Here is a 19,341-nt window from a genome sequence, read left to right on the forward strand (position 1 = left end):
TGTTTCGGGTCATTGTCATGTTGGAAGACCCAGCCACGACCCATCTTCAATGTTCTTATTGAGGGAAGGAGGTTGTTGCCCAAAATCTTGCAATACATGGCCCCATCCATCCTCCCCTCAATATGGTGCAGTTGTCCTGTCCCCTTTGCAGAAAAGTACCCCCAAAGTATAATGTTTCCACCCCCATGCTTCACGGTTGGGATGGTGTTCTTGGGGTTGTACTCATCTTTCTTCTTCCTCCAAACACGGCGAGTGGAGTTTATACCAAAAAGCTCTATTTTGGTCTCATCTGACCACATGACTTTCTCCCATGCCTCCTCTGGCTCATCCAGATGGTCACTGGCAAACTTCAGACAGGCCTGGACATGTGCTGGCTTGAGCAGGGGGACCTTGCGCGCACTGCAGGATTTTAATCCATAATGGTGTAGTGTGTTACTAATGGTAATCTTTGAGACTGTGGTCCCAGCTCTCTTCAGTTCATTGACCAGGTCCTCCCGTGTAGTTCTGGGCTGATCCCTCACCTTTCTCATTATCATTGATACCCCACGAGGTGAAATCTTGCATGGAGCCCCAGACCGAGGGAGATGGACAGTCATCTTGAGTTTCTTCCATTTTCTAATAATTGCGCCAACAGTTGTTGCCTTCTCACCAAGCTGCTTGCCTATTGTCCTGTAGCCCATCCCAGCCTTGTGCAGGTCTACAATTTTGTCCCTGGTGTCCTTAGACAGCTCTTTGGTCTTGCCCATGGTGGAGAGGTTGGAGTCTGATTGATTGAGCATGTGAACAGGTGTCTTTTATATAGGTAATGAGTTCAAACAGGTATAATTAATACAGGTAATGAGTGGAGAATAGGAGGGCTTCTTAAAGAAAAACTAACAGGTCTGTGGGAGCCAGAATTCTTGCTGGTTGGTCAGTGATCAAATACTTATTTCATGCAATAAAATGCAAATTAATTATTTAAAAATCATACAATGTGATTTTCTGGATTTTTTTTTAGATTCTGTCTCTGACAGTTGAAGTGTACCTACGATAAAAAATACAGACCTCTCCATTCTTTGTAAGTGGGAAAACTTGCAAAATCGGCAGTGTATCAAATACTTATTTTCCCCACTGTATATATATCATCAAGTTTGCTTCTCTTTGTAATATTTCCTGAATCAACCTTTGTGAAATCCTTGTCAAACCTCTGAAAAAGACCCAGAGCTTGTTCACAGAGCTACCAACTCATTTTCATACACTTGCGTGGATTCGATGGAAGCTTTACGTAAACCACTGATTTAAATACACATCCGACCATATACATAATAACAAAGCACACAAACCCTGAGCAAACTATTTGGACTTATCACGCCAGTGTCTCCAGACCATCAGGAAAATCCATCCTGACCCAAAAGCTGAAGCAAAACGAGTTGAACTGACTCATTAATTGGCTTTCTCTTATTTAATGAATATGTTTTGCAGAATGGCCAGACAGGCGAAGCTGCTGATTCTTTGTTTCTTACTCAGTTCTGCTCGTGGTGCAAATCCGCCGTGGTTCCAGAACATCTCCACAAATCTCTTCAGCTCTCCTGGAGATATTCTACTCGGTGGACTTTTTCCCATCAACCAACTGACCAGTAACCTGACTGAGAGAGTGAAACCGGATGATATTCACTGCCAGAGGTAATGTACTGAGATTATTCTAGAAGGAATCATTTGTGCTCACAGGTCTTGAAGATCTCAGAGGAAGAGTGCTGAACTGGCTTACAAAGGAAAAGGATAAGAATTTGGCTAACACTGATTTTTCGTATTTAAGAAGACTTTAAAGACTATAGCAGAAAATTACAATGCATGATTTGTTGCATAAAGGTGCTATATTGGTCATGGGAATTTACATACAATTATCATATAATAAATGTAAAGGGATTTCACTTTGATTGTTATTAAAACAAACTCATTTTCTATCCATACTGTGCAAAAATCATATAGTAAAGAAATACTCGAGAGCAAAGATGCCTTCAAAAATGATTAAATTAAATGTTTCTACGTTAAAAATACTAACAAATAAAGTCCATATTTGGTGCAATGACCCATTCTTTAAAAAAAGAAAAGTAGTCTCAGGGATAGCTTGTTCAGTTTTATGCGGAAACGAGCTGTAGGTTTTACTGAGCGTCTTACAGAAGCAGCCACAGTTCTTCTGGACACTTTGACTGTCACGCTCACAACAAAACCCAGCAGCTTTCATGATGTTTTTTTTTTGACTGAAAAGTGCTCTCTTTATGTAATATGCTGCTTTATTTACTGATATACAAACATTTTTGCTGTAACATTTAATTTTAGGCTGGAAAATGAACGCTTGGTATCTAAAATGTTTTTGTACTGAATCGATAACGTAGAAGTCAGAAAATAAAAATCTAGAACAAAAAATATAGATACTTCTGCACCAGTAGCTAATGTGCCGTTACCACAGACAATAATTACATTTTCCCTGTACAAAGGAATGAACAGGAAACATTTTTAGGAGAAACTTCCAGAACAAGTCAAAAAAGTTGATTTTTATTATTAGCTCATCCAGCTGACTGGTGATGAGTTTACGTTATCATGAGTTGTCTGGCGTCGTCCACATTTCACGAAAATCGCTTCTTCTCTCTCAGTTCTTCACTGATTTTTATTCTTTCTGGCAGGAAGGTAGGTCTGACTGGAGTGCATATGGCTTCTACACAAATTTGCATAATTGCAATTCATAATGTAGATATGGAGTAATTAATCAATCCCTAATGAGCAGTTTCCACACAAATCGCTTCTTCTCCCTCAATTCTTTACCGATTTTGATTCTTTCTGGCATGAAGGTAGGGGAACATAGAACTTCTACCCAGATTTGCCTCATTACAATTATTAATGAAGTTATGGACTAATTAAGCCTTAATGTCTTGTAGTTCAACAAAAATCGCTTCTTCTCGGTCAGTTCCTCGCTGTTTTGGATTCTTTCTGGTAAATAGGTCGGTATTCCTAGGGTGGATATCGCTTCTATATAGAGCTTGTATATAGTGTATATAACTTGCAACATTTATTGCGCAAGGTGGCCCACTTTAGATCGTTCCTTCTGGACTAGACGGGGCCGGAGTGAGCTACGCCGACATTGATGGTCTCATTGCAATGTCTGAAAAGACTTTGTGGAAATGAAACGTAAAAAAAGTAAAATATAAATCACGGTCTTCATCACTATTGACATCTGGGCCAATAGTTTAACTGCTTAACATGGTTATTTTCACATGGTTAACTGAATAAGCTCAATCTGACACCGACACAGGCCTAGGTTCATTTAATACTGTACTCCTCCACACTTGCTTTTCTCGACCTTCTGGGTGAAGTCTGCTTTGTTTTTTGTGACAGTGTTGATGAGCATGGCCTCGCGCTGGCACTAGTGATGAAGTACACGATAGACGAGATCAACGCTATGCCTGACCTTCTTCCTAATGTGAAGCTGGGCTTCGAGAACTATGATGACTGCAGACAGTCGGCAATCATCCTGAAGCCCACGCTGCGTTTCTTCACCACGCCCAACTCAGACGAGGTGGACGTCATGTGTAACTACACCGAGTACATGACCAGAGTTCACGCAGTCATTGGCCCGTCCAGCTCCGAGATGGCTGCTATCATTGGCCAGCTGGTGAGCTTTTTCTTGATGCCACAGGTGAGGACAAGTTCTAAAGGTTCTTGGGTGAAAAGCAGCGGAAAAAGCATGTGTTGGGAAAGTCAAAGGAAAACATTAAAATTGTAATAAATGACCGTTAAATCAAGCATCTGTTTTACTAACATATAAAAATATAATGTTAATAAAATATTTTTAAATGTACATTTTATTAATGTACTGTATTTCTATGAATTAATAAGCACCAAGCAAATAAACAAATTAATGAATAAAATAAATAAAGCTTTTATCATGTCTTCTATGTGAAGAAAATTCTGGAACTCAGTTCCATGCTTGCTGCTTCCCCCTGCAGGTCAGCTACAGAGCCACCAGTGAGGGGTTCAGTGATAAGCTGACGTACCCATCATTTATGCGCACTGCTCCCAGTGACAGTTGGCAGGCCATGGCGATGGTGCAGCTGTTGCAGGAGTTCGGCTGGAACTGGGTGGCAGTGATCGGCAGTGATGAGACGTACGGCAAAGAGGGTCAAGAGCAGGTGTCCCGTAACGCTGCCAATGGGGGCATTTGTGTAGCATACGAAGGGCTAATACCAGTCTACAACAACCCGGTGCCTACTATATTGGAGATCCTGGATGGCATAGTGAAGGCTAAAGTGGGTGTAGTGGTGGTGTTCGCATCCTCCCAAGCAAGCACCACCTTCTTCAAAGAGGTGAGCAATGTTGTCAGTGATACTTGAATTTTTTGTGAGTTGTTTGCCCAGCAGGGGGCTCACATCCTTCCGATTCCCCAGTGCCCTGTTCACCAGCAGCTAAACACAGAGTCATGATACTCTACATACAGAAACCCAGCAGTGTTCGGACTAATCTTATAACAGACTTGAGGCAATAAAATGATTAATGGTTGTTTATACTGATTGAAAATGTCTGATAAGTCATTTACAGAACAGCAAAGGTTTATATCCTGTGACTAAGAGTCACAGAGTCAGTGTTCGAGTGGTGTGATGAAGAGTTACTGTGAACATACTGAAGTTGATTATTTTCTTATAACAGCACACCCTGAAGTGTTTAATTCCTGCTATATTATTACCACGGCAATTTTTCCAATTCATGAAATGATGACACACTCACCGGCCACTTTAATAGGAACTTGTTCTTGACTCTAAGATTCCTGTTCTTGGCTGCAGGAGTGGAACCTAATGTGTTCTTCTTTCTGCTGTTCTGCTGAGATGCTTTTCTGCTCACCATGGTTGTAAAGAGTGATTATATGGATTACTACAGTGGTGCTTGAAAGTTTGTGAACCCTGGAGAATTTTCTATATTTCTGCATAAATATGACCTAAAACATCATCAGATTTTCACACAAGTCCTAAAAGTAGATAAAGAGAACCCAGTTAAACAAATGAGACAAAAATATTATACTTGGTCATTTATTTATTGAGGAAAATGATCCAATATTACATATCTGTGAGTGGCAAAAGTATGTGAACCTCTAGGATTAGCAGTTAATTTGAAGGTGAAATTAGAGTCCGGTGTTTTCAATCAATGGAATGACAAATCAGGTGTGAGTGGGCACCCTGTTTTATTTAAAGAACAGGGATCTATCAAAGTCTGATCTTCACAACACGTTTGTGGAAGTGTATCATGGCACGAACAAAGGAGATTTCTGAGGACCTCAGAAAAAGCATTGTTGATGCCCATCAGGCTGGAAAAGGTTATAAAACCATCTCTAAAGAGTTTGGACTCCACCAATCCACAGGCAGACAGATTGTGTACAAATGGAGGAAATTCAAGACCATTGTTACCCTCCCCAGGAGTGGTCGACCAACAAAGATCACTCCAAGAGCAAGGCGTGTAATAGTCGGCGAGGTCACAAAGGACCCCAGGGTAACTTCTAAGCAACTGAAGGCCTCTCTCACATTGGCTAATGTTAATGTTCATGAGTCCACCATCAGGAGAACACTGAACAACAATGCTGTGCATGGCAGGGTTGCAAGGAGAAAGCCACTGCTCTCCAAAAACAACATTGCTGCTCATCTGCAGTTTGCCAAAGATCACGTGGACAAGCCAGAAGGCTATTGGAAAAATGTTTTGTGGATGGATGAGACCAAAATAGAACTTTTTGGTTTAAATGAGAAGCATTATGTTTGGAGAAAGGAAAACACTGCATTCCAGCATAAGAACCTTATCCCATCTGTGAAACATGGTGGTGGTAGTATCATGGTTTGGGCCTGTTTTGCTGCATCTGGGCCAGGACGGCTTGCCATCATTGATGGAACAATGAATTCTGAATTATACCAGCGAATTCTAAAGGAAAATGTCAGGACATCTGTCCATGAACTGAATCTCAAGAGAAGGTGGGTCATGCAGCAAGACAACGACCCTAAGCACACAAGTCGTTCTACCAAAGAATGGTTAAAGAAGAATAAAGTGAATGTTTTGGAATGGCCAAGTCAAAGTCCTGATCTTAATCCAATGGAAATGTTGTGGAAGGACCTGAAGCGAGCAGTTCATGTGAGGAAACCCACCAACATCCCAGAGTTGAAGCTGTTCTGTACAGAGGAACGGGCTAAAATTCCTCCAAGCCGGTGTGCAGGACTGATCAACAGTTACCAGAAACGTTTAGTTGCAGTTATTGCTGCACAAGGGGGTCACACCAGATACTAAAAGCAAAGGTTCACATACTTTTGCCACTCACAGATATGTAATATTGGATCATTTTCTTCAATAAATAAATGACCAAGTATAATATTTTTGTATCATTTGTTTCACTGGGTTCTCTTTATCTACTTTTAGGACTTGTGTGAAAATCTGATGATGTTTTAGGTCATATTTATGCAGAAATATAGAAAATTCTAAAGGGTTCACAAACTTTCAAGCACCACTGTATATCCTTCCTGGCAAAACGCTCAAACTGCTCAATCTATCCATTTCCCTCTGACCTCTCTTATTAACAAGGGGTTTGTTTCCACCCACAGAACTGTCACTCACTCACTCTATGTTTTTTTTTTGTTTTCCGCACCATTCTGTGTAAACTCTAGAGACTGTTGTGTGTGGAAACCCCAGGAGATCAGCAGCTTCTGAAATACTCAAACCAGCAGTCCATCTGGCTCAAACCAACACCCGTACCACAGTGACAGAAAGTCACACAAAAACTGACATCACAATTTTTCCCATTCTGATGTTTGAACATTGTGAACATTAACTGAAGCTCTTGATTTGTATCTGCGTGATTTGATGCATCATGCTGTTGTCAAGGAATCGGCTGATTAGAGAACTGCAGAAAACAGCACAGCAGGTGGATGTATGGGTGTTCGTAATAAAGTGGATAGTGAGTGTATTTTATCAACTTATAACCGCATTTGTTATGTGTTGTGTTATAAAAGTGAACTCATCATGCATGTCATTAGAAAATATTTATAGCATATTTACAAAGCGAGGTGCATGTATTTAACTTTTGAATTAATATCATTTTGAACTCGGAGGAAGAACCATCTCTGAAACCTCACACACTAAATGCCTTGTTGCTGTAATTTAAATGGATTTGCCTGAGTCATTTGGTCCTAAGGGTATGCAAACTTTTAGCACCCATCTGTAACTTTTAACCTATGCTTTGTTTAATGAAAGTGAAAATATCTGTGCGCTTACACAGATGTGAAATATTAATGAGCCTATTAGTAATCTCAGATGAAATTATATTCAGCTAAAAGTAAAAAAAAAAAAAAGGTTAAGATGATTCAATCTTGACAAATAAGATCGGGCTGATTTAAGACCATGCAAACAGGAATCTGACCTTAAAGCGACACATTTTCTTTTAAATGCATTAAGTATTGAGTGTATTGATTGCATGTAAAGCATTAATGCATGACATTTAATTATCAAAAAGGTAAAAAAAAACAGGTGAGGTGCAAATCTGGATGAGATCCATATGAATTTAAAGCTGTACCGCCTTTCAGATTTTTCAAGTGTAGGTCATAAAAAGAATTTTCCCCGACACCCAATTATTTTTGTTTAGTGACCAAAAGCTACTGAATTCGAATCGCAGACTTCCAATTTTATTAGGCTTTTTTAAAAATAGAACAATTAATGAATTTATCTCCACATGGCCCTAAATTCTCCGCTATTTTTCCCTGCTTCACCATGACCCAATTCAAGATACTACATCATGCATCACACCACGTGGTGGGCTTTCCCCGTTCACGCAAGGCATTGTGGGATATAAATTTGAAACAAGAGAGAAAAATGGAGGGCGCGAGTGTGCGAATGAAACGTGAAAGAGCAACTACAGTAACGGAAAGAAAGCGAGAAGAAAAGACGTTATGTTCTATACGAAGGAAAGGAAATGCAGGACCAAACTAATAAATATGGGCGCTCAGCGAGCACCTCGGTGTGATCAGCTGTTCGTTTAGCGACAGAATGATGGAACTGTCAGTGCACGCTCAAAGGTAAACCTGCGCATGCGCACACGGACTTCCTCTGTCTGCTTGACTGCGCGAAGCGAGCGATTTCATGCACGTTATTTGCTTTAATCCCCTCAAATTAAATAACTTCCCAGCCACAGAACGTCCTGATATTTTGTGAGATATTACAGAAATAAACAGATATCACAATCACCACATTTCAGACGGAACTAAATTTCACCGATTGTATGAAATCAAAAGGCCGTCGCGCTTTAAGTGTTCATGTAAAAATCCACCTTCACCTTGGATTTGTTTTCGCATTTCCTTTAACATAACATCACACACATTGCACATGTGAAAAACATGTGCAAAACACTTCAACACATTATGTCCTGAACTTTCACACTGATTCGCATGTGACATCACGTGAATGATATGTGATAAATAAAACCACACATCTTTCTGGCTTTAATTTTAGTTTATTCTATTTTTAAATCCAACCTTAGTTTATGCTATTTTATTCTATTTGTTATTTAACTATTTCTACTTTTTTATTTATTTATTTGTTTATTTATTTTATTTATCTTAGTTTCTTATTCAAGCTGCACACCTGGGTAACTGCGTTTCGTTCTTATCATATCACATGGTTTGAATGACAATAAATTGAGTGTGAGTCTGAGTCTGATCCTACATGTGAAAAATTAACATGTGTAAATAAATGAATCAGATGGAAAAAATCAATAATGAAAGCACATTTCTTTAAATTAATATTTAAAATCATATTTCATATTTATATTCCAAAAAAATATAAAAGCAAGGGTCTAATGGTTAGAGAAGCAGCTTTGGGACCAAAAGGTTGCTGGTTCAATTCCCTGGACCAGCAGGAATGGCTGAAGTGCCCTTGAGCAGGGTATCTAATCCCAACTGCTCCCCAGGCTGCTCTGGGTGTGTTGTATGTCGCACTGGATAAGAGCATCTGCTAAATTTAATGTAAAATGTCATCTCATCTCATCATCTCTAGCCGCTTTATCCTGTTCTACAGGGTCGCAGGCAAGCTGGATCCTATCTCAGCTGACTACGGGCGAAAGGCGGGGTTCACCCTGGACAAGTCGCCAGGTCATCACAGGGCTGACACATAGACACAGACAACCATTCACACTCACATTCACACCTACGCTCAATTTAGAGTCACCAGTTAACCTAACCTGCATGTCTTTGGACTGTGGGGGAAACCGGAGCACCCGGAGGAAACCCACGCGGACACGGGGAGAACATGCAAACTCCACACAGAAAGGCCCTCGCCGGCCACGGGGCTCGAACCCGGACCTTCTTGCTGTGAGGCGACAGCGCTAACCACTACACCACCGTGCCGCCCCTGTAAAATGTCATTTTGACCTAAAATACAAAAAGTGATTTTACTTCCTGTGACATGACTTACTTTTTTTTTTTTCATTTCTTATTTCCATCACATCTACTGTATGATGACATGTGAAAGGGCTTTGGTCTGTTTTCTTAATTATGAAATGGTGCTATATTGGGTATTTTAAAATAACATTTTAAAATGTCATTGCTGTAAAATCAAAACAGGTGATGAACCGTAGATAGTACTGTGCGGTGCTGAGTACTGATCAGGTTTTCTAGATATGACCTATTCAATAAACATAGGATCATTTAAAGCAGGGTTAAAACAAAGAACAAGTGTTGCCAGGAAAAACAAATCTCGCCCAGCAGCACTTAGTTTATACCTATATGTTGATAATGGCAATATTTCTCAATCCTCAGTTGTCAGGTTATAGTCCAATGAAAATCCATGACCTTGAGTTTGACATTTCAGAGTCATTCAAGGTCAAAGGTCATGATGCCAAATTAAACCCCATATGGCACTTCCTGTAAGTTGATAACGGTAAATATCTGTCTACCATCAACCGTTTTCAAGTTCCAGCCCTCTGAAAACCCATGACCTTGAGTTTGACCTTTCAAGTTCACAGATCATGGTGCCAAATGAAAGGCCATATGGGAGTTCCTATATGCTCATAATAGTAAACATCTGTCTATCAGCAACCGTTTTTGAGTTATAATGGAAAATATGTTATTTTGACCAAAAGGTTGACCTTTCCGATGACGCTAACCTTCACCTTGACCCAATTACCCCCAAAATTTATTCGGGTAATCTACGGACCATTGTCCACCTACCCTGAAAATCTGAAGTCAATTGGTGCAACCATCTAGATGCTAGATTGTTAACAGGAAGACACACACACAAACAAACAAATGAAAGTTTGAAAGAAAACTATGAGAGATATCCATCATGTAGCATATCAATGGAAGCAGAATTGAATGATGAACATTTTGGAATTGGCTTGAAGTAAATATGATGAATATGAAGGAAGCTATCATGAAAAAAAAACTATTTTGACCTTTTTGGTGATCTTGACCTTGACTGGATGACCCTCAAAATGTTGGAGGTTCTATTTGATACCAATGCCCATCTATTCTGAAAGTTTCATGAAGACTGGTTCAGCCGTTTTCCCGTAATGTTGCTAACAAAGAAACCCCACCGAAAACAATACCTCGCCCCCTGGTGGACTCCATCCCGGGCGAGGTAAAAAAAAGCTTAATGATGAGGTACTAATATTCTTAGCACCAATGGATCTTTATTTCTTTTTGCAGGTAATCAGGATGAACATGACAGGAGTCTGGCTAGCAAGCACAGCGTGGGCTGTACACAACAGCATCATCAGCCTGCCTGGCATTGAGACTATTGGCACTGTGCTGGGTTTCGCTGACATGGCCCAACCCATCGATCTGCTCAGCCCGTACGTACAGCAGCTTTTCACCAAGATGGAGCAAGAAAGGCTGCAAATGCAAATCACACCACCATCTCCTGACGTCTCCCCGCTGGAGAACCCATGTCCAGGCTGCTGGAGCCTTTCTCCTGCAAACTTGAGCATCGTGGAAACAGAGCTGGTGCGGCGCACTGCCTTCAGCGTCTACTCCGCTGTTTACAGCGTGGCCCAGGCCCTGCACAACATGCTCAACTGCAACGCAACCACATGCACCAGACATCCCAAGACTGACAATATCTATCCCTGGCAGGTAGGATTTCAATCCACATCTGTTCTCAAATCAGAAAATCAGCACTGATTCCTGTTTTTTGTGCGCAGTTGCTGCCATGGGTACAGAAGGTTTCTGTGACGTTGAATGGAACACAAATCAGCTTTGACGCAAAGGGAAACCCAAGTATCGGATATGATTTGTTAGCATGGGTCTTCCAGAACCACAGTGTGATCTTCAAAAACATTGGGACCTTCGTCCAGAACCTGACGATTTATAAGAAACTCATCAAATGGCATACAACCAATAATACGGTATCAAGGAATCTTCCATGAATTTACTTTCATGTTTAGTGTTTGTTTGTTTGTTTCATGTAAATCTGACATCAGATCTTACTTTACAACAGGTCCCAACATCTACATGCTCCTCAGACTGTCTATCAGGACAAGTGCGTATAGTTAAAGGATTTTATTCCTGCTGCTTTGACTGCAGTGACTGTTTAGAGGGAACCTACCAAAACAGAACAGGTGAGACATTGTCAAACTTTTTATAAGTATTCAGTAAAGGTGTTTTAATTCCTCCTCTGCCAACTTCAGAAGGATTAGGACAAATCCCATCCACTCCTGCATTTTCTTATTGTTAGTATTTTGTTGTTCTAATGTTTCGAGTGCCAATAATAGCAATACCAACTAGATACAGTATGTGTTCTAATACTAACGTGAATGATTTTTACGATGCGATTAGCACATCCTCACTAAGGCTCATTTTTGGACCTCAAGGTAACTGTATGTACTTTTGTAGGCCCAAAAAGTTACATATATGTTCCCAAGCAGTATATAAAGGGGACAAATAAGCACCTTAGAGAGGGTACTGATCCACTGACAAGCCATTGTACCCCTAAAGGTACAATAATGTACTTTATTTTCTGAGAGTGTATACATATATAAATACAAATTATATATTAAAATATAGCCGCAAGCGACGATGAAGTGCCTGAGCACCTCCAGTTCCACAACCCATCACACGTGGTCATCATACAATGCACACACATCTGAAATATGCGACAAAAGCCTGGGTATCTGATGTGTGCACCACCAGTGATGAGTTTTTAGGGAATGGAATCATTACTGTCCAGGTCCAGATGGTGGCATTAGAACATAGACAGACTGTGTACATGTAGATGACATTATGGTCGATTTGTAAAGGATCCTGTGAAATGAGGACCTCACAATCCCTTCACAATTCAAAATCAGCAACAACTTGACATCACGTATATCAAATCTGGCATGAATCCAACAAACCGCCTCAGAGAAGAACGTCAAAATGTAACACGTCAAAACACACAAAGCCAAAAATAACTCACTTCCTGTTGAGTATGGCTAATACAATGTACATTACAATTTTGTTTGTCTTGGGGCACCACACACACCTATCAAATTTGACGCAGACAGGTGAAACTATATACCGGACAAAATTCTCAATGACATGTGGGAGTGCTGTGGAGTCCCCCGGACACACCCGGGGCCAAGCCTCTATCCCTGAGTAGCAGTGGCCAGGACTGATGTGTGTACCAAAGTTCATGAGTTTTCGCCCACTGGAACCACCTCAAAAATGGCCAAGTTTTGAAGAAGAAGAATCCTTAGGAAAACAGTAGGGCCATGCAGCTCGGTGCAGCGCCCTCTGGTGGACACCAGAGGCCATGCAACTCCGGTGCTCAGGCCCTAATAACGAATGCTCCTTTAGTATGTTAGGCTGTGAATCTCAATGTCTTTTTATTCTAACTTTTAAAAGTCTTTCCCAGTTTGTACTTACTGACCTTCCTTGTTGCAATTTATTATTATCTAGGCAAAAACATAACTCACTCACTGGAGCAGTGTTTGACCTTGACTGGTCTCCCATTAGTCTCTCAGAACCAATCATCTGACTTTCTCTAATTTACGCATTTAAATGAATTACGCAACAACATTACAATATATGCCAGGTCTGAAGGAGTTAAATATATCAAAACCACTTTCACATATTATTTTCCTTCCTTCAAAGATGATATCCGATGCACCAAATGTCCTCCACGCCAATGGTCCACGTTCCGCAGTACCAGCTGCGTCTTCCCCACCTACGAATACCTGGCTTATTCATCTTTTGAATCAGTGTCTCTGATGCTGGCTGGACTTCTGCTGCTGTCCTGCCAGGCTGCAATGGGCATCCTGTTCTTCCAACACCGAGGGACGCCACTCCTGAAAGCATTGGGAGGACCTCTGTGTGGCTTGGGTCTGATCAGTCTGATGGGAAGCTGTATTAGTCTGGTGTTGTACCTGGGTCAGCCGAATGATGACATTTGCCGTGTCCAGATACTTCTGTATGTCATGTTCCCCACTGTGGCCCTGTCCACCATCCTGGCTATCTCCATGCAGGTGAGCAAAAAAGTCACAATTGTAGTATTTATAGAAATTATGTTCAAATTGCGTGATCCATTTCTGGTGTGTGTGTGTGTGTTGACAGATTGTTTATGTATGTGAGTTCCCGGAAAAAGCTCCAGAGAACATGGAGAGCCTGCAAGGCATTGGCAGCTGGAGTCTGGTGTTAGCATGCTGTGGCGTTCAATCAGGGCTTGTTGGCTGGTTTATCCTTGAAGGGCCTTCGCTCACCAAGTGGGTAGACAGTCTGGAAATTAATTTTGTGAAGCAGTTCCTACCCTGTCCCATTGAGCCCATACTGAACTTTGGCCTCATGCTGGGTTTCAATGGCCTGCTGGCCTTGATCTGCTTCATGTGCACCTTCATGGCACCAAAGCCAGTCAGGCAGTATAACTTTGCAAGAGACATTACCATCGCCAGCCTGATCTATTGTGTAATATGGGTCATATTTATCCCAATTTATGCAGGCCTGGGGGACAAAGAGAAGACGATCGCTCAAGTAGTGTTCGCTTTGATTAGCAATACAGCGCTCACAGTTGGATATTACCTTCCAAAGTGTCACCTCCTGGTCAAGGAGCCAGACCTCAACAAAAATGAATATTTCGCCTCGATCTTAGAGGGGATCCCACCGATACCACCCGAGGAGCCACCACAAGATAAAAATAAGCCAGATGATAAAAAAGATAATAAAGAGGACAACAAAGAGGAGGATAAAAATGAGAATAAAGAGGAAAGTAAAGAGGAAAGTAAGGAGGAAAATAAAGAGGATAACAACTGACCATGTTGGTCTGTTGTGTCAGTAATAGACATCTAGACAGGGGTGGAAAATGTACTGAGAAATTATACTCAAACTCTCTCGCAATTAAAAGTGGAAGTGTCCAGCCAAAAAATAAACAAAATTATGACTAATGCCCTTCTGTTTGATAGAAATTAAGCCAAAATTCTTCTGCCATATTGTGAAATTTGGAGCCAGGTACACCTGCTCATTTGGTAGGCCCCACCCTCTTCTCCCAATACCAAAGTCCAGCACATCACCAAGGCTATCAATCACTTCATTGCTTAGTCTTCTTATCATATCGTAGAATAACGTTTTAAAAGCTAATTTCGGGGGGAGGGGGAATGTGTGGATATCAGCATCAAGAAAATTAACTGTTCAAATTAGACACTGTAGACTGAAAGACAGTTTAGAGAAGAAAAGTGACATGGAAAATAGGCTATTTTGTCAATGAAACACATAGGAATGTGCAATGTTACGTTATACTGCAGCCAGCCAGCAGGGGCGCTAGTCTGTTTTTACGCTGTCTGTTTTTAACTATCATTGCTTGCTATGTTTAAATGTAGTCAAGTATTAAAACATAAAAAGTAACTTATGAAATTAAGCAATGTCATCTTTTCATGTGAACTTTTATTACTTGTATAAAACTGTTATCAGCAATTATGGTGTTTTAAAACGGGCTAATTTGTATAACCAGTGAACATTCGTAAATTAGGTATTTTAATCTCAAAATGCTTTTTCAACTTAGGCGAAGTTTAAATCTCTCGGAAGGTAAAGGACATCCCTCATGATATATGGGTCTTTGCTTAGTGCAGTGTATTGAAATTTTACTGAGGTACTTTGTTAGTTGCAAGAAGAAAATCCTGGAATTTGTACTTTAAAGTACTTTAAAGGTCTAATTAAAAATCCATGGTTTAAAAAGTAGGCTATATTTTACTCTTAATTATACAGCAATTTGTTCCAGTTCATTAATTTGATTGGTCAAGTGGTTAAAGAATGCTGATATTTTGCATAACGACACTGGGATGTTTTAGCGTGTGTATCACTCCGCTTGTCTGTGTCCTCCGCATAAAATTCCACTTCCTAATCCGAAACAGTTACTATAGTGTCGTCGCATAACCTGTTCCCAATAGAACCATATTCTCGATAGCGTTCTATTTCGGTCCCGTTTCCGATTGTTTGATGTCAGAAGCCATGGCCTAGTGGTTAGAGAAGCAACTTTGGGACCAAAAGGTCGCCAGTTTGATTCCCTGGACCAGCAGAAATGGCTGAAGTGCCCTTGAGCAAGGCACCTAACTTCTAACTGCTCTCCAGGCTGCTCTGGGTATGTTGTATGTCACTCTGGATAAGAGTGTCTGCTAAATGCCATTAATAATAATAATAATAATAATAAGACATCTGTTTTGTATAGCGCTTTTCATGGTACTCAAAGACGCTTTACAGGAGGTTCAAAAATACACACATATACAAACACACACACACACACACACAGACAACAGATAAATAGGAAGGTGATCTGCAGGAAGGTGACATGTCAAGTGTCATATGCAGTCTTGAACAGGTGGGTTTTGAGATGGCGCTTGAAGGAAAGTAGTGTATCAGAGTTACAGATGGCCAGGGGGAGGGAGTTCCAGAGGGTGGGGGCAGCGATGGCGAAGGCTCTGTCTCCGAGGGTCCGGTACTTGGACGTGGTGATGGGAGTGAGGAGGTTGGCATCTGCAGAGCGTAGTCGGCGGGTGGGGGAGTGGCGATGGAGGAGATCAGTCAGGTACGAGGGTGCAAGGTCGTTGAGGGCCTTGTAGGTGATGAGGAGGATCTTGAAGTGTATGCGTTGTTTTATGGGAAGCCAGTGAAGTTGACGGAGGACAGGGGTGATATGTTCTCTGGAGGGAGAGCGGGTGAGCAGCCGGGCAGCAGAGTTTTGAACATACTGTAGTTTTTGAAGAACAGTAGAGGGAAGGCCATACAGGATGCTATTGCAGTAGTCGAGTCTGGAGGTGATAAAGGCATGAATTAATGTAATGTAATGTCACAGATTAACCCAATCACATCTCCAATCATAAAAACATCACTTCTTGTGAAAAATGTTCTGTGTGAAGGGGAGTTTTTTCACTGCACTCAGGTTTAGATGTAGACATTTCACTTTTCCACTCTTTCTTTTTTGCCTACCAACAAAAACATTCATTTTATCTTTGTTCAAGGTGATTCATCACGGCAGCGCATGTCGTCTGAACGTTTTTGGCTCTTCAATTTTTCTTCCATTGAATGTTTGTGTTTTGAATTGAATTTGGAAACTGATTACCAGCAAAAGTGATTGAAGCTTGAAAATGAAACGATTTCAGAAAAAAATAACTTTCACCAAGAAATATATTGATAAACTTCATTACATTGAAAAGGGATCCACACTTCATATTATAACCCACCAAAACAGCCATGCTTGGATGGAAGGTAAGCTATTGAAATTACAACAATTATTAGGCTTAATCATGTGAAAAAAAATTTGTTTTTCGTTTTCCAGCAAAAAATTGTCATAAAATGTCAAATACATTCAGTATAAAAAAACAAAAAACAAAACCTGGGTGGTATTTTTTGTCCCTGTGTAGAAATATTGTAGTAACACGGAACAGAACACTCTAATATGTGGGAAATCACATTTCTCGGAAAATCCATTCACTTATGATGTCATATTTGTAACTATCAAGAAATATGTACGCCATTTTCTTAGCTACCGTAAAGATAGCGCGTGTGTGTGTATATAGTGACATCATTTTCAAATATCGTCATAATTTGCAGAAATCTGGTCAGTTCACCCGTCTAAACATTTATTATACTGTGTCTGAATATAAACACAAAAGTTGGCGGTCTTTTATTATTATTATTAGTAGTAGTAGTAGTAATAGTAGTTCGGCGGAACTCAAGGAATATAACTTTTGACTTAAAATATAACTTTTGAAAACTCATCAGATGAAGATGAAAAAGAACAAGGGACATCAATTTCACCGAAAGCGCCTTTAATATCTAGTAAAGTACAAATCAATCAATGTGAGCTAGCTAGCCAGCTAGCCGACATGTTATAAAGTTAGTGTGGCTTCTACAAGCTTTCAAAAATACTCAAGTGAAGTGTAAATACACCAAAATAATACTTCAAGTAAGAAAGTACAATTGTTCAAAAAAAAAATTCCACCCCTGATTAGCATTTAGTATAGGTAATCATATGGGGCTGAGTAAAATTAAGGATTAATTTCACGAGTGATTTTGAAGTTTTGAAAATTCAAATTCAAATTCAATTTGAAATTTCAAAACTTTGAAATCACGAGTGAAATTGATCCTTAATTTTACGAGGAACCATACGATTACTTGCTTATAATATATAGGGCCAAATTCATACTTTGGAAGCCATTCAAGTTCACAACGTTTGTCATTCACGTTTTCTGAACCAATCAGGGCGCGAGACAATCTTGCACGTTTGAATCAGTTTCTAAAGCGTCTTTCATCATGACACGGCGACACGGTGTATTCTAACTCGCAGCATTCATACGCCACTAGAGAGTCGTTTATTTGTCTTTCTGCGGCCCATTTCTTAAACACGGAAAGCCAAAAATTCGTCCTTTTTTGGTATTTTCATTTTCGCTTGCAGCTTTCAATCGGTTTATCATTTCTTCGTCAAATATAGCGAAACGCGGCATTGCTGAGTCAGCAGAGTCGGCCATTTTGTTGACAAAATTTGCTAATTTTTGTAACCGTAACCAAGCAACGAACTAGCCAATAGCATTTCAGAAATACGGCCCATGTTAAGGAAAAAAAGCCCTCCTTGACTGACCAATCAGAATTGAGTAATTTGGCCCTATGTATTATAAGGCTAAATAAAGTCATAACTTTATGCTATTATATGCTTCATAGCATAAAGCGTTAGCTTAATGCTAACACAGGCAGGCACTGTAAATCAGTTTGTACACATTATACATGTATAAATATCCTCTGTTGTTTCTGTGACTGTTCTGTCAGTTTACTGTAAATAAAGTCAAATTAAAATCTTTTTGTGTTTCTCTTTGCATTCACAACAAAATAAAAGTAATTTTATGAGATTTGGCGCCGCCCTAGGCTCAATTCAAAACCGCATACTATGCTACTAAGTAGTATGCTTTATAACACTGACGTAAGCGGTGCTGTTGTGCATACTATTTAGTGCGTTAGTATGCAGGGCGGATATAAAAGCACCTAGCAACGGTTGCTAACAACATTGTCTCCTAAGGATTCGGTCAGTGAGTGCACGGAATTTACCGTCCTGTTCCATTTTATACCAGTTTTAAAGTTAAATTTCGAGGTAAGGAAGTATTTTGGTATCATTTTAGCTAACTAACAACTCTTTATTAACTAACTAGTGCATTATGGGTAACTAAATCGAACTTAAATGCATGTGCTCCACTCACCGGCCACTTTAATACTGAGGAACCTGTTGTTGATTAAAGGTTCCTGTTCTTCTCGGCTGCATGAGTGGAACCCAGTGTGGTGGTGTTCTGCTGTTGCACAAGATGCTTTTCTGCTCACCACGGATGTAAAGAGTGATGGGAGTTACTGTATCTAGGATTGTTGGATTTTTTTCCCTCTTCAAGTATAGTATTTTGACCTGAGATAAATGTCATGTCACAGAGATAGAGCTCAGAAATCCCTTTGCATTGGTGTGTGTGTGTGTGTGGTGACTGTATGTGGGATTGAAAAAAAAAAAAGTGACATCAAAATGAACCTCATTAAATAGCACAGAGTTTGGGTTTGACATTTTGCACTGAAATGAAAAAAAAATAAATAAATCTGTGACCACAAATCTGTCTTTGGTTCAAGGCACAAAAATTATTATAACGTTCTTCAAAACTGATTAAACTTCACAAAATGTTCAGGAGATGTCCTAAATTTCACGTGCTTTCAAATGATGCCTTCGTTAAAAGTATTATGCGTAATTCTAATTGATTTAACATGGTACAAAATACAGTTTTGTACAACAAAGCCATTTTAAAAAAATCATAAAATAACTGCGCAAAGCCAGTTTTATTCTCATGCTACAACTTGTGATAAT

General features: G+C 40.1%; 1 protein-coding gene across 1 annotated transcript; it reads left to right on the forward strand.

The window, feature by feature from the left end:
- The first annotated feature begins 1,462 nt into the window (after positions 1 to 1,462).
- Positions 1,463 to 14,736, forward strand: LOC132874001 (taste receptor type 1 member 3). Its single transcript, XM_060909855.1, has 8 exons — positions 1,463 to 1,662; positions 3,373 to 3,673; positions 3,984 to 4,340; positions 10,698 to 11,123; positions 11,192 to 11,395; positions 11,488 to 11,608; positions 13,122 to 13,492; positions 13,581 to 14,736. The coding sequence occupies exons 1-8, from the start codon at positions 1,463 to 1,465 to the stop codon at positions 14,271 to 14,273; spliced, it is 2,673 nt and encodes an 890-aa protein (XP_060765838.1). The 3' UTR covers positions 14,274 to 14,736.
- Positions 14,737 to 19,341: the final 4,605 nt, after the last annotated feature.

Source organism: Neoarius graeffei, chromosome 26 (genome assembly GCF_027579695.1).
Source record: "Neoarius graeffei isolate fNeoGra1 chromosome 26, fNeoGra1.pri, whole genome shotgun sequence".
Lineage (NCBI taxonomy): Eukaryota > Metazoa > Chordata > Actinopteri > Siluriformes > Ariidae > Neoarius > Neoarius graeffei.

Coding starts and splice junctions, on each gene's coding strand:
- LOC132874001 (XM_060909855.1), top strand. CDS start 1,463: ATGGCCAGACAGGCGAAGCTGCTGATTCTTTGTTTCTTACTCAGTTCT. Junction 4,341..10,697: donor GCACCACCTTCTTCAAAGAG/GTGAGCAATGTT, acceptor TTCTTTTTGCAG/GTAATCAGGATGAACATGAC. Junction 11,609..13,121: donor AACCTACCAAAACAGAACAG/GTGAGACATTGT, acceptor CTTCCTTCAAAG/ATGATATCCGATGCACCAAA.